At 32.5% G+C, this 14439-nt stretch overlaps 1 protein-coding gene across 1 annotated transcript in view; it reads left to right on the top strand.

The window, feature by feature from the left end:
- The window catches only part of LOC122137236, a 24027-nt gene continuing 9588 nt past the window's right edge, over window positions 1-14439 (top strand). The window contains exon 1 of the mRNA XM_042722995.1: window positions 1-265. Within this exon, the coding sequence (XP_042578929.1) occupies window positions 1-265 (265 nt within the window). The remainder of the gene's footprint in view (window positions 266-14439) is intronic.

Genomic DNA, 14439 nt, shown 5'->3' on the forward strand with positions numbered 1-14439 from the left:
ATGTATAATTCTGCTCCCCAGTATAGACGCATCGGTCCTCACAGCACAATATCCTGCTGCAGGACATCCTATGAAGAGGCTCTGGCAATCCATCGCTACATCTACATCAGATATAAAAATCACTCATGGAATAGTTTTTCATATGAGTTTAACACCCATAAACGTAAAGGCGACACGTCTTTTATCCTAAAAGAAACCCTCGACCGTTCCCAGATTCAGTTGGACTGCACCTCTGAGGGCAGCACTCATTACTGTCCCAACTACGGTAAGTTCCTGCAAACATGTCATTTCTGGACTACTCTGTACGACCAAAAGTATGTGCACCCCTACCATCACAGCACAATGTGCTTGTTCAGCATCCCATTCAAACTTTATTTTGCCTTTGCTGTTATAAAAACAGAGAAAAATCCAGCAACATTTATGGTGAAGAAAAGTTGTATTATAGGTCGAAAACTCCCACACGTTTTTCATCTTTTAATTTTCAAGATACAGTAGATAGACAACCAGAATGGGTAATACCGCCGCAGGGCCGCGGCGTTAACTGCAAGTCGCGTGTTAAAATCATTCGTGAAACTACCGCCAGGTGGCGCAAAGGGATAGATTGCAAACTGAATGTAATTGTAAAATGTTAGTTTGTAAACAGAGATGAAGGGCAGATGTAAAACAACAATAACATTATAATATACATAATAACATATTTAAAAGCCATAGGCTTTTAAGAAAATTAAAAAATAGGATAGTCTTAGGCTAAAGTCTACATCAAAAATTTAAAGAAAGACCTTTACACAAAGGCTCTTATGCATGCTACTGTTATTAAACAGTCATTACATATATATTATATATATATATATATATATATGTATATATATATATATATATATATATATATATATATATACATATATATATATATATATATATATATATGGATTAAAAGCTAAATGTTTTCATTTCGGTTCATTCTTTGTAAAAAAATTAAAATCTTTAGGTTCCATTTGCAGAGCGAAATGAGAATGGTCCAGCATTTACAAATAATTCTTATTAACTCTGTTATTATTCTTGATTATTCAAACTGCTAACACTTTGCATTTTTGCCTTTACTGTGTGACCAAAACTTGTGAATTGTGACTTTGATCGCGCTGGTGCCTCACGCGCACATATTCATTGGACACAGCAGTCGTTCACCGAGCCATGCGGCGCGAGCAGCTCCACTTTGGCATATTTTTGCTCATTATGTTTTTTTTTCCCGTCGATACTGAAACACGTGTGAAATCCAAACCCTATTTTACCTAATGAATAAGAGTTTAGCTTCAAATGGGCAACATGTTTGGATTTGTCCGGAATGAGAGAGATAAGTCCAACCTTATGTATCGCTTTATATTATTTTTAATTATTATAATTTTTTTGTTTATAAGCCTATATTATTATATACTGCAATTATATTTATCCATTAGAATTATATATTTGTAATTCTTGTTCTGTTCTGATAAATTTGTTGAATTTAAAGGATTTGTTGTAAAATGAAGGCAACTAAAAATGTCCTGTTGGTACATTAGCCTAGCATTATTAGGCCTGCTGTTATTATTTCTGAATGTAATAAAATGCAACTCTCACAAACTTAATTTATTTTTTAGCGTGTCAGCTTTATTTTTCCATTGCATCTAAAAATGACTTTGTGCATCACATTCACTTCGTGAACAAAACAAATATAACTTCAGATCCGCCTCTCGCGTTGCTCAGCTGTGGAAGATTTCAAAATGTTTGATATAAAGGTTGCTGTCACATTTTATACAGGAATTGTTCATTAAAAAAAAAGTCAAAATATATTGTTAGTTTTATGCTAACACGCAATCAAGGTCTTCAGATACTATATAAGATACAAGTTCATTTAGACTATTTAACATGCACTGTGACATTTTACTCCTTAAGATTTTAAAGTCAGTTTAATAGTGTTGAAATTCAGGTTGAATCTAGTATAAAAAAAGGTTTTAATTGCTTAAATTATTTCTATGAATTAATATGTTAGCATGACTTTTTCATTATAGCATTTTTTTTACGAGCTGTATTCGTTTTCCAAAACCAAGCACCCACTTTTTTATTTTTTAAATCTATTATTCGCTTGCATATCTCCTACAACCTCAGATAATAATCAACAAAAGATAATTACATCATCATTAGAGTTGCCAGTTAACTTCAGAAATGGACAATAAGGGCTAACTGAAAGATTATTTCTTTTATTCTTTATTTATAATGTTTATTATTGAAGAAAATAAGTATTTATGGTAACACTTTATAATAACGTTCTGTTATAAGTCATTTATAAATTATTAGTTAATGATGAACTAGTCATTTACAAAACATGACTATACACTCATAAATGATTAATAAGTAATAAGATAACATTTTAGTAATGTTTTATTAATTCAGTTATAAGTCACTTATAAGTTATTAGTTAATGATGAACGAATCGTTTACAAAACATGACTATATGTTCATAAATGATTAAAGAGTGGTATGCTAACGATTTACAAACGTGTTTTAAGTTATCTTTAAAAAATTTAAATCATGAAATAAATCAAACAGATCATTAGTAGATGGTTTATAAGTTATTAGTTGATGCATTATTTATCACTTATAAATCACTGAAGTATTTATGTTCAAATTGTTTTGTATCATTATCCCAATAAACAATTGTTAATCATGAACAAACGATAAACAAACCATTAGTAAACGATCAGTATGTGATTTATTGATGAAGTTGTTAGCTGGTCTGTGTTCAAAAGCACAAACATGCAGGTATGCTAAAGCACTATTTTTAAGAAGAGTAATTCATTTGTTTTGAAGTGGATAAACATTTATAAATGCCTTAGTCAGGTGATTCCAGTGGCTTGTGTTAAATCCCTTCACTCATCAGCACAGACTTGTGTTCTGTGTGGAGTGTGTGGATCTAGTTACCTTCCACTGAAGCTCACATCAGGTGCACAGAGGTGTGTCAGAGAAGACAGCTGTCTATACCCTCACCAGTCAGTACTTACAGTAGTACACACTACAAAGTTGTTCAACACCTGTTATAGATAATGTGTAAACGCATGAATAAATCATTTACGAAGCTTTCTGCATCCCCTAATCTAAAGTGTAAACTATTCATCACTTGTAAATGTGTTACATATCATTTGTGGACCTTTCTTACCTGTTACACATTATTTGTATATGTACACAAGTCTTTACAAAGCTTTCTGCATCCCCTGATCTAAAGTGAAAACTATTCATCACTTGTAAATGTGTTACATATCATTTGCAGATTAAATTTACCATGTCTTTGCCATATGCAAAGGTTGTGGTATACCTTTTAGTTACAGGATATACAAATCTATACAAATCCCTTATATGATATTTAAATTATAAATATTTTTTATGCAAATATATTTTACTATTATATAGATATATTTGAGCCTCTTACACACAACTCATAGACGACTTTTTTAGCCACTATACAAAAATAAAAACGCAATATAGATATATTGACAGTATATTAGTTAATATACTATTGTATAAAAAAGATCATTTTAAGCTCCCTACTCCACCCTATAATCTTAAACATAACCATTTTGACAATAAACAAAGTGTAACAGGCAGATAAATGTACGTTAGTCACAATAAATTATTTAAAACATTACAAAAAGCAGTATAAAGAACAGATAAAACGACACGTGTGCTACATTACCAGTGATCTGACAGCAAAACAATTTTGTGTGAGTTACAGAATGAAATTAAAGTGTTTAATCGCTGCAAACATTCTCCTGATCTGCATTTCAATACTTCAAAGCGTCGCGCCGCATCTCACGAACACAATTGGGCATGTCGCAAACAATCTATGGTGGTCGCAAATCACAAGTGACAGACAATAAGGAGCGAGGTTTGACGTCAATGCCGCAAACCAGTGTCGTTGTGTAGAAGCGCCAATTTTGAAAGTTTTAACGGATGAGAAAGCCGCTATGTACTGTTATTAATGTATAATGGTTATATTACGGAAAACAAATCTTTTTCTCACACGGTGGTATCGTACGCCTTCTGAAGACTTGGAATAAAATGCACAAAATAATGGACTACGTTTATGGTGCGTTTTCATGTTATGGTGAGCAGCTGTCCCAAGGGAAACAAAATAAAAAATAAACAAGTAAGTGCTGATTAAATGGTGGCAGAGTGTTAATTTATTTATTTAAAAAAAAATTAAGTTCAAGTTTGGGTAAAGTGATGGAATGAGATGGATCATGAAAAATTAAGAACAGCAAATAATATTTAATAAATTTACAAGTGATGGATAGTTTACACTTTAGATAAGGGGATGCAGAAAGCTTTGTAAATGACTTGTGTACATATACAAATAATTTGTAACAGGTAAGAAAGGTCTACAAGTGATATATAACACATTTACAAGTGATGAATAGTTTACACTTTAGATTAGGGGATGCAGAAAGCTTTGTAAATGATTTATTCATGCGTTTACACATCATCTATAACAGGTGTAACTAAAAGGTATACCACAACCTTTGCATATGGCAAATACATGGTAAATTTACCAACTGCAGTTTGTACATAATTTATAAAGATCTGCAAATGATATGTAACACATTCATAAGTGATGAATAGTTTACACTTTAGATTAGGGGATGCAGAAAGCTTTGTAAATGATTTATTCATGCGTTTACACATCATCTATAACTGGTGTTGAACACTTTGTAGTGTGTACTACTGTAAGTACTGACTGGTGAGGGTATAGACAGCTGTCTTCTCTGACACACCTCTGTGCACCTGATGTGAGCTTCAGTGGAAGGTAAAAGCGGTTGAGGGTCACTTTATCACTAGATCCACACACTCCACACAGAACACAAGTCTGTGCCGATGAGTGAAGGGATTTAACACAAGCCACTGGAATCACCTGACTAAGGCATTTATAAATGTTTTATCAACTTCAAAACAAATGAATTACTCTTCTTAAAAATAGTGCTTTGGCATACCTGCATGTTTGTGCTTTTGAACACAGACCAGCTAAAAACTATCACCAATAAATCATATACTGATCATTTACTAATGGTTTATTCATCATTTGTTCATGATTAACAATTGTTTATTGAGATAATTATACAAAACAATTTTGAAAAATACTTCAATGATTTATAAGTGATAAATAATGTATCAACTAATAACTTATAAACCATCTACTAATGATCCGTTTGATTTATTTCATGATTTTAACTTTTTTTTTAAGATAACTTACAACACATTTGTAAATCGTTAGCATACCACTCATTAATCATTTATGAACATATAGTCATGTTTTGTAAACGATTCGTTCATCATTAACTAATAACTTATAAGTGACTTATAACTGAATTAATAAAACATTACTAAAATGTTAACTTATTACTTATTAATCATTTATGAGTGTATAGTCATGTTTTGTAAATGACTAGTTCATCATTAACTAATAATTTATAAATGACTTATAACAGAACGTTATTATAAAGTGTTACCGGTATTTATTCTTATAAATTAAGGGACAGAATTAGGGACGATCCAAATATTTGTAATGTACAATAATATAGGTCTATATCTGCCTGCAGTTAAAAAGTTAAATTTGTTTTGCTTCACCCATTTATGTAGGCTACAATTATTCTAAAAATAAAAATAAATAATGTCATAAAAAAAATGCCATCGCTCTGAGTAAATTATACCATTATAGAATTGGGGTAGTAATTTTGGAGGTGAAAATACAGTGAAATTACAAATGGCATGGGATTTTAAAGTATGACAACTGAAGGTCTATGAAACAATAGTCAATAAAGGATTTTTTTAAACAGTGGAAACAGTGGAACAGTTTTGAACTAAAATATTATTTAAACCATATAGCCTGTGAATAAATAAAATGCGTACTTTTCAATGAAAGAACACTGAGAGTGTAGGTTGCTTCTGGTGTTTGGATTTGTACTTCAATATAATGAGCTCCAAGTTTAAGAATAGCCTACAGTAGTTTTCTCTCTATTTTTATAAACTCTATTTATCAGCATTAACTTACAATGAAATACATCTTCCTTCAGGTAGACTGAATGTTTTCCTGCCTTGCTAAATGTTGGGCTTCATGATCAATAAGTTGTATTTGCTCAAACTGATTTTGTAAAATCAAAACTTGCTGACGGTGAAGCTGGGTCAGTTAGCGTGAGTCACGCGCTTTCCATTAGATCGCTAAACTCCAGCTTGTGGGCTGCATCCGAAAAACTAAAAAATGCTGCCTTCAGAGGATGCATTCCAAGGTAGGAAGGCATCAAGGCATGTCTGAATTAAATTTTAGCTTCTGTTCCTGTCTCCTGAGATGCCTTCATCTTGCCGATTTTTGAAGGCAGCATAGATGTATCCTTCGCTGCCTTTGATATCCCACAATCCTGTGCGTTCCATTATGCGACAGTTAAGCCAAAAAATAAAGATGCCGCCTTAAAGTTGTGGTCGGTGGTCAGTTTGTGTGTAAATGTACGTTTCTGATTCTAGCAAGAAATTAATATTGCAGTAATGAAATATCCACTTAGTTATCACCAAAGCTCTCTATATTTTGCTGTAGCTCATTAAACCATTACTCTGCCTCAGAAGCCTGTCCAAAATCAGTTTCATGAGGTGCCTTCGTGCAAAAATGCTGCCTGCAAAGTCATTGCCTGATACGGCAGTGAGGCAGCAAGTCAGCTGCCTTAGTTTTCGGATGCAGCCAGTGTTTTCAGATCATCGTCAGCTGTGCTTCCGCAATGAGGAGTGAGCACATGCGCATGGTTGCCAGATTGTTTAAAATAAGCAAACACCGGGAAGAAAATGTATCCTTGTATCAGCGAAGCTCTGACTTGGGTATTTAAACTCTTGTTATCTGGCAACCCCTCTCATGAAAGCTCTCGTAATAGAACGTGTAGAGCAGTCCGCGGTTACATGTTCTTTTTTTGGATGTTCGGCGCGTTTTTTTGGGAAAGTATGTTTAAAATTGAAATATTCGATATTCCCGATATTTTCAAATTTTACATCATCCGTTAAAATTATTCCGATATTATTGCTAATATTCGATAGCCTACATCACCATGCCTAATTCATTTTGGGAGACAATATATTTTGTAGACTTTATGTGATTTAAAATGCACAAACCAGAAGCACAATATCTGCAGAGAAGGGTTGGCCATTCTCAAAACATAAAATATAAATTTTATTTCAATTTTCGTTTTTGTGTTTCAAAGGAAAAATCAGTGTTGATGCATCTTTCCATTACAGACCGTTCTGAAAGAAGAATTTATGCAAACGTGTATATAAAAAACTTTAACAGAGATGTCTAGAGTCTATATAATATTTAAAACCCCCAACCCAAAATTAAGATTTTTCTAGTTCCTAGCGGTTCATTTGTCATTATTCAACTAATCGCAGGTTTATATTAAATATACATCTATAATCCATAATAAGCCTTAATATATTCCACGCTCAAGAACACGCATTAAGTTCGTCACAAAGCACAGGCAGAAGTAGCCTAATAATTGTGAAAAAGGAGACATTTTAATTATTTATTAATAAACAAATGTTTTCTTGTCAGCTGCAAGATGAAATTCACAGTGCTGACTCTCTCCACATGAACGCGGCTTTAAAGAGAAATACAACCTTCACAGATTACATAATGCTTTCAAAAGACATTTCAAGCTTTCTGTAGATATATTTCTCATGTATGTGAGACGCCACAATTTTCAGTTATTTCATTATCAGGAAAAAAATCACGTGATCGAGTAATATGAATATGAATAATAATTCACATTTTGCATATCCATTACAAAGTAAATCATTTTTTTTTTACATGCAATTAGCCAAAATAAAACAAAACAAGATTCGTAATGAAGATAAAATATGTAGACAAATAAGAATAAATGCAGCATCATGCCCACCGCAAATCACTGATATTTTACAGAATATTATACACACCTGCATTTAAATGCAGCTGCAATTTATTAATTAATTAATTTTTAAATAAATAAATATATATTACTTAAATTATAAGAAAGCAAGTAAAGAAGGCTCCCTTTAAAATCACTGAAGTTGTCAATTAATTAAGCTCTTTTTTACATTGTGTGTATTTTGTAGATTATATTGAGAGAACTTGAGGACGTTTTATTAATCCGTCCATTCTTTAGAGTTTCAATGATTTAGCTAAATTGTGCAGGTTTAATTTATTAGTTTCTTGTTTTAATTAGTGTAACATGGAGTCAGAGATGTTCGGATCCATATGCAGTAGTTTATGGTAGAGAATAGTCAAACAGGCAGAGATCAGAAAACAGCGTCAGGTATGTCTAGGGAAATCCAAAACCGGAAACAGAAAAAAGCAGAGGTCGGGGCAGGCAGCAGAAAATCACAGTCGGTATACACAATCCAAGATCAAACACGGAAGGAACAAACACAGGGAAATGCCAGACAGAACTTAAGACTTCGCAATGTGAGTGTGGATGAGTGCAACCTTTATAGTGTCACTGATAGGAAACAGGTGAGGTTTAATAATGAGTTCCTAGGCAGGAATTTATGGGAAATGAAGTCCAGGGTGTACTGTGTAGTGTGAAAGTCTGTGTGGTGAATAAACGGATGTGCAGTGACCGGATCATGACAATTAGGCCTAATTAATGGGAGCGAAATTATACAGTGCCTCAATTTTTCAACGTTTTACTAAAATAAAGAAAATAATTTATAAAACACGCAAGCCTAGCTCACTATGCTTGCACTTTTAATGCTCCGATGCAAAGTAAACCACAATTTCTTTTGAATAATATAACACATAATTCATATTATATAAATAATACTGCACACTATTTAAATGTGTCTAATCTAAAATATGGTGTGGCGAAAATATAAGCACAGGTTCATAGGCTTTACATTTATCCTGTTTGAATTTGTTCTAAAAACTAAGTATTAAACTTTAATCTGTGAATATTAAATATTTTAACTACAGTGTTTTTTTCTTTCATTCCCTGACTGCAGTCAAATATAACACGTCGGTGAGGCAAAGCTGACGGCTATTTGTGAAAATGTGCTTTGATGCGCTTGTTTGAAAACCTGTGATTAAAGCGCCACTCAGCGGTCAAAAGCTGCAAATGCACTTTGCAGACGCCGCGGCGGCGGTACGAGCGGCGGTAGAACCATCATTTTGGATGGCCACCTACTGTATATTACAATTAACCAATCAGAATACACCTTATCAAATTGGAATGTCTTTTTGTGTTTGTGTGTGTGTGTTTTTTTATTTTTGAATGAAAGATCAAATTGATTAACAATGCAGACTTATTTTCAGGGCTGCCTTTGATCGTACTTACCAAGAGTATGAATAATTTTGAGCACAACTGTGAACATATACATGTGTGTATGTATGTATTAGTGCTGTCAAATGATTAATCATGATTAATTGCATCCAAAATAAAAGTTTTTATTTACATAATACAGGTCCTTCTAAAAAAAATTAGCATATTGTGAAAAAGTTCATTATTTTCCATAATGTAATGATAAAAATTAAACTTTCATATATTTTAGATTGATTGCACACCAACTGAAATATTTCAGGTCTTTTATTGTTTTAATACTGATGATTTTGGCATACAGCTCATGAAAACCCCAAAATTCCTATCTCAAAAAAATTAGCATATATATATATATATATATATATATATATATATATATATATATGTAATGATATATATATATATATATATACACACACATAATATACAGTGTTGGGGAGTAATTCGTTGCATGTAATGAAGAAAGAACAAAGATTTTGAAAATCTGGAAGTAATGTGGCAGTGTTGGGCACTACTGTAAGGTCAACCCTGTCTGCTTTAAATGTTAGAAAAAAATTTTTTTTACATATTTGTCACACTTTAAAGATTCTGATCATCAAACAAATTTTAATATTACACAAAGATAACCCCAGTAAATACAAAAATTCAGTTTTGAAATAATGATTTCATTTAACCACCCTTTGCAGCAACAACTGCAATCAAGCATTTGTGATAACTGGCAATATGTCTTTCACATCGCTGTGGAGGAATTTTGGCCCACTCTTCTTTGCAGAATTGTTTTAATTCAGCCACATTGGAGGGTTTTCGAGCATAAATGGACTGTTTAAGGTCATGCCACAGCATCTCAATCGGATTTAAGTCCAGACTTTGACTTGGCCACTCTAAGACCTTAATTTTGTTTTTCTTGAGCCATTTAGAGGCGGACTTGCTGAATTCAATGATGAACTGCCTTTAACTGTCATTTTGCATTATTGACACAATGTTTTCCTAATTAACGTTGTTCAGTTGCTTTGACGCAATCTTTTTTGTTTAAAGCGCTATATAAATAAAGATGACTTGACTTGACTTGACTTGACTTGACTTGCTGGTGTGTTTGGAATCATTGCTCTGCTGCATAACCCAAGTGCGCTCTAGTGAGGTCACATATGACACTGAAGCTTCAAAAACATGTATTGAGTAAGCAGCGCAATTTCTCACAGAGCTCTGTGCCAGAGCGCATATTGTTTTCAGAGAATCACTTGATCAATGAAAAACAAAGCCTCACTTTCTGTCCAATCAAATGCTCGTGTCGGGATGTTCAAACCCCCAGATCTTACTTTACGAGTAAGATTTCATTCAGACTTATTCAATTACATTTTTAAATACCCAGTCATAAAAGTAATATGAAGAATGAAAATTATTTCAGAAAAAAAAATATATATATATATATATATATATATATATATATATTTGGCATATGCAATTTACATATGTGTACATTATTCTTCTTTTACATCACATTGATATTCATATACAGTAGGTGGCCAACCAAAACGTTGCTTCTACCGCCGCTCATACCGCCGCCGCGGCGTCTGCAAAGTGCATTTGCAGCTTTTGACCGCTGAGTGGCGCTTTAAGTTATCAAACAAGCGCATCAAAGCACATTTTCGCAAATAGACGTCAGTTTTGCCTCGCTGATGTGTTACATTTGACGGCTGCAGTCAGGGAAAATGAAAGAAAAACACTGTAGTTAAAATATTTAATATTCACAGAGGAAAGTTTGGTACTTATGAAGTTAAGTGCATTTCTTAGAACGAATTCAAGCAGGATAAATGTTAAGCCTGTGCCTGAGCCTGTGCTTATATTTTCTCTAAGCTACACAGTATTACAACATATTTTAGATTTGAAACATTTAATAGGTGTGCAGTATTATTTATATTATATGAATTATGTGTTATATTATTTAAAAGAAATAGTGGTTTACTTTGCATCGGAGAATTAAAAGTGGTAGCCTATTTTAGTGAGCTAGACTACATGGACTAATATGCAAAATGTCAATATTCTCATATATTAGTCCTTTATTTTAATTTATATTTAAAAATTCCTTTAATAAAACAACATGCATTTATTTTATTCATTACCTGTCCTTTATTTTGACAGATAACTTCAAAATATATTTGTCTGTACACTGATTGAGAAATAGTTGCGTGTTTTATAAATTATTTTCTTTATTTTAGTAAAACGTAAGGCACTGTATAATTTCACTCCCATAATTTAGGCCTAATTAAAACAAGAAACAAATAAATTAAACCTGCACGATTTAACTAAATCATTGAAACCGTTAAGAATGGAGTGATTAATAAATCATCCTCACGTTTAAACTCAAGTTCTCTCATTATAATCAACAAAATACACAAAATGTAAAAAAGAGCTTCATTAATTGACAACTTCAGTGATTTTAAATGGGGCCTTCTTTACTTGCTTTCATATAATTTAAGTAAAATAAAAAATTTAAAACTTAATCAAAATCTAAATGCTTGTAAAATATCAAAGTAAATGAATTACTCGCTCCGTGCGATTGACTCAGAGTGACACGCACAACATATATACCCCTCTGTTTTATCTTCATTACAAATCTTGTTTGGTTTTATTTTGGATAATTGCATGTAATAAATAATTTACATTGTAATGCATATGCAAAATGTGAATTAATATTCATATTCAAGTGTTTATGCTAAAATTATTAATGCGCATGCAGGACAGGGAGGCGCCCTCTCGATCACTTGAATTTGTTCCTGATAATGAATTAACTTGAAATTGTGGTGTCTCACATACATGATAAATATATCTAAAGAAAGCTTGAAATGTCTTTTAAACGAATCAATTCAAAACGAAAGCATTATGTAATCTGTGAAGGTTGTATTTCTGTTTAAAGGCGCGTCCATGTGGAGAGAGTCAGCACTGTGAATTTAATCTTGCAGCCGACAAGAAAACATTTGTTTATTAATAAAAAATTAAAATGTCTCCTTTTTCACAATTATTAGGCTACTTCTCCCTGTGCTTTGGGGCAAACTTAATACATGTGCTTGAGCGCAGAATATATTAAGGCTCATTATGGATTAGTAGACTGTTAATTTAATATAAAGTGCGATTAGTTGAATAATGACCTTAATGAACAACTAGTAACTAGAAAAATCTTACGTGGGGGGCAGACCTATTAAATACCCTCTAGACATCTCTGTTAAAGTTTTTAAAGCATTTTATACACGTTTGCATAAATTCTTCTTTCAGAACGGTCTGTAATGGAGAGATGCCTTAACACTGATTTTTCCTTTGAAACACAAAAACGAAATTGAAATAAAATTGATATTTTATGTTTTGAGAATGGCCAACCCTTCTCTGCAGATATTGTTGCTTCTGGTTTGTGCATTGTAAATACAAATAATAATAATAATAATGTCTCCCAAAACTTTGGTGTGTTTTTTTGTCACGTCTGTAAAAAAAAAATTTGTATTTCCCAAATCTAAAACAGCCTATAAAACATGTAGACAGATACTTTACTGATGTCTGGACTCTGTTCGGGATTTAGGAAAACATAAAGAGATAGGCTACATTCTGTGAGAATTTATATTTCACAGTCTAAAAAATATTGTTTAGGCGAAACAAAATAAAATGAACAGTTTGCATTTTTTTTTTTTTTGAGTTAAGGCAACTAATTCTGAAATTAATTTATAATAACTAATAAACTGTACTGGACTATACATTAGTCAACATTTAAAGTGGATCAAAACCTTTCTTCAAAGTTGTCCTAAAACCAAAATGACGCGGCAATTGTTCTACTTTGGCTAAACCGGCTTTGCAAGTTTGAAACCCCCCTAAGGCACTGTCCATATGAAAGAGCAAGAGATTCACACCTTTATCTCGACCCCCACAAGCTACACAGAACTACCCCGAAACCCCCAACCCCCTACAGCTAAACTGAATCGTGTTACTGGGTTGAAATATGCTGTCTGCACTCACATCAGCCGTAGGCTACTCTTTTTATTAATTATTTTCTCGCAGCCCATATTATTATTTTCACAAGACCATAATAATAACAAATTCTCAATTGATAATGAATCATTATTTTTACAAAAATCATTGTTATTTGTGAACGTAGGTGTTTGAGGTAGGCTTTAAGACCAAGCGGAATCCTCCGTCAGCTGCTCCCGCTTCACAGCAAGCGACTCGCGCTAACTGCACACAGGATCACCGTCAGCAAGTTTTGATTTTACAAAATCAGTTTGAGGCAAATACAACTTATTGATTATGAACCCAACATTTAGCAAGGCAGGAAAACATTCAGACTACGAGGAGGAAGACGAAAAACCTTCCTGAAGAAAAAAAAGAAATAAAAACATAGTGTAGGCTATTCTTAAACTTGGAGCTCATTATATTGAAGTACAAATCCAAACACCAGAAGAAGCCTACACTCTCAGTGTTCTTTCATTGAAAAGTATGCATTTTGTTTATTCACAGGCTATATGGTTTAAATAATATTTTAGTTCAAAACTTTAAGTGCCATTGTTAAAAAAAAAAAAAAACAACCTTTATTGACTAACGTTTCATAGACCTTCAGTTGTTATGCTTTAAAAAACCATTTGTAATTTCACAGTATTTTCACCTCCTAAATCACTAACCTTTAAGTCACAGTTCTATAATGGTAAAATTTACCCAGGCCGATGGCATTTTTTAATTATGTAGCCTACATAAATAGGTGAAGCAAAACAAATATGACAAATATTTGGATCATCCCTTATTTTTTCCCTTATTTTCTTAAAGAATAAACACTTATTTTCTACAAGAATAAACATGATAACATATTGTTAATTCATAGGTTAACAATATAATTAGAAAACTTGAATTTCAATACTATTAAACTGACTTTTTTAATAGTTTATAAGTTAAAACAGGTAACTTGTCACAGTGCATGTTAAATAGCCTAAATGAAATTGTGTTAACAATATAATTAGAACTAACAATATAATTAGATTTTTTTTTTAAATGAACAATTCCTGTATAAAATGGGACAGCAACCTTTATTTCAAAAATTTTTAAATTGTCCACAGCT

Source organism: Cyprinus carpio, chromosome B4, assembly GCF_018340385.1.
Source record: "Cyprinus carpio isolate SPL01 chromosome B4, ASM1834038v1, whole genome shotgun sequence".
Lineage (NCBI taxonomy): Eukaryota > Metazoa > Chordata > Actinopteri > Cypriniformes > Cyprinidae > Cyprinus > Cyprinus carpio.